Source organism: Octopus bimaculoides, chromosome 26 (genome assembly GCF_001194135.2).
Source record: "Octopus bimaculoides isolate UCB-OBI-ISO-001 chromosome 26, ASM119413v2, whole genome shotgun sequence".
Lineage (NCBI taxonomy): Eukaryota > Metazoa > Mollusca > Cephalopoda > Octopoda > Octopodidae > Octopus > Octopus bimaculoides.
The window spans coordinates 24,653,598-24,655,725 of NC_069006.1; the positions used below are offsets into that span (position 1 = coordinate 24,653,598).

At 37.4% G+C, this 2,128-nt stretch overlaps 1 protein-coding gene across 1 annotated transcript in view; it reads left to right on the forward strand.

Annotated features, from left to right (window-relative positions):
* Positions 1–2,128, forward strand: part of LOC106875841 (myotubularin-related protein 3) — a 106,003-nt gene that overhangs the window by 98,890 nt on the left and 4,985 nt on the right. The window contains exon 16 of the mRNA XM_052976933.1: positions 469–665. Within this exon, the coding sequence (XP_052832893.1) occupies positions 469–665 (197 nt within the window). The remainder of the gene's footprint in view (positions 1–468; positions 666–2,128) is intronic.

Here is a 2,128-nt window from a genome sequence, read left to right on the forward strand (position 1 = left end):
GGCTTGCAGAAAATACCACCAATTCTAATTTTTGGTAACTACTTTAACATAATTACCAGAATAATCATGAAATTTAATTTTACAGTTAAAGGGTGAAGGTTGTTTCTTGTTCTCTGACTATTATTTTTGTTCTTTGCATCATATACGGAACTGTCCAAGATCCAACAATACCAAAAGGTCTTGTGTTATTTTCAGTGAAAAATAGCAGCAGACGAGTTGTATGAATTTCCACAGTGGTGGGACAGGGAGGAGGGGCTGACAAGATACAGTTTTTGTTGTTGTTGTTAACCTTTGTTCTTGTTCTCTCTCTCTCTCTCTCTCTTTTGTTCAAAGCTCATTTGAAACTCTACTGCTTCACTCTTTGTCTAAGGTTGTATCGTTTCTGTTAAGGAATTTACAAGTTTCTTGCTAAACAACTACTTCGTTAAATACATAATTTATAATTAACATTTTGTTGTCTGTTTCCAGGCATCCCTGCCTGAATCGTCTGGGAGTGGGGAGCCTCACTCGCTGGGACACTGCAGCAATGCAGCTTCTGACGTCAGCTGGGAGCATATAGATGAAAAGGACTCTAAAATGACCCTTTGGGTTCCAGACCATGCAGTGACCCACTGTGCTGGGTGTGAAGCTGCCTTCTGGTTTGTGAGGCGTAAACACCACTGTCGGTAAGCTATGTTACCTGCCATGCTATTCAACAATTTCAACAAACCTAATCCAGGAGTTTGTGTCTGCCTTTGGTTAATAACTAACTCAGCACACTTGTTTTTAAATGTATTTTGCTTCTGTTCGGGATAAGTACACACCATATTGCAATTAACACAAAGGAAAATAGGTAATGCTTTGTCATTCATTCCTGTCTAGCTAGTTTTTCTTTTGTCTGTTCTCTTCAGTTTCTGTGTGACACAGTAGTACCGCTTTACTCATCAGGCAGTCAATTCTGAAATGTTTGATATCACAAGAATCATACTAACTTTGTTGACATTCATTTCAAAGAATGTTTAAAAAATAAGACAAAAAAAATTTTCTCATGCAAGGGAGACAACCCTTGTCCCTTCTGTCATTCATTATCTGTTCTGTATTGATACCATTACAAGACAGATTTTGACTTTGAATATTTTCGAGTTAAATCACCATCAGCTTTAATCATAAACTAACAATATTTCAGTCTCAGAGCTGTCTTTATGGGTTTCTGTAAACTTCAACTCTTCCTCTTTCTGCTGACAAGTGGGGAAGCTATCTGTGACGGATTAAACATCCTACCCTGGCGAGATTTATCTCTTATATTCTTTAATGCTACAGGAAGCCAAAGCTAAAATATTGGCCACGTAGTTTGTTGGGAAAATTAATCTCTTTGAAATCCCCGAGTTTTCTTGAGTAAAATATATTTCGGATCATTTAAATTCATCATCATCGTCGTCGTCGTTTAACATCTGTTTTCCATGCTAGCATGGGTTGGACGGTTCGACTGGGGTCTGGGAAGCCAAGAGGCTGCACCAGGCTCCAGTCTGATCTGGCAGAGTTTCTACAGCTGGATGCCCTTCCTAACGCCAACCACTCCGAGAGTGTAGTGGGTGTTTTTACGTGGACTCTCCCATCATTAAACAACATGAGAGTTCGACAATTTCTTGGTTGTAGTTATCAAATGTTTGTGTAGTCATAAGCTCACTCCGTCCATCAGATCGACGTTACCTGTACAGGTGCAACGGGGTGCCACATGTCACATGACAAAAAGATCACAGAGCAAATCATGAGTGCAACACTTTAACCATTAAGCCATGGATATATGGATTCAAGTAATCCGGTGTTACTCATAAAAGAAGCTCCTGAACGTGTCATTCTACAAAACGTATAGAATATATCGTGCGAAAGAAGAGAAAGCAATAAGGAGTGTATAAAGTCATGAATGACAGGAAACACTTGAATGAAAATTTATTTAACAAGTAAATTCTAATGTCATGACAAATTGTTTCGTAACTTAAAACTTGTTGATAATTTATATTATTATATTTAATAATAAATCTCTTACATGTCTGCATTAATGCAAAATGAACAAAATCTTTTGTAATAATGCAAAATTGTTTACATGTTTTTAAGTTATGAAACAATTTGTTGTGATATTTGAATTTCC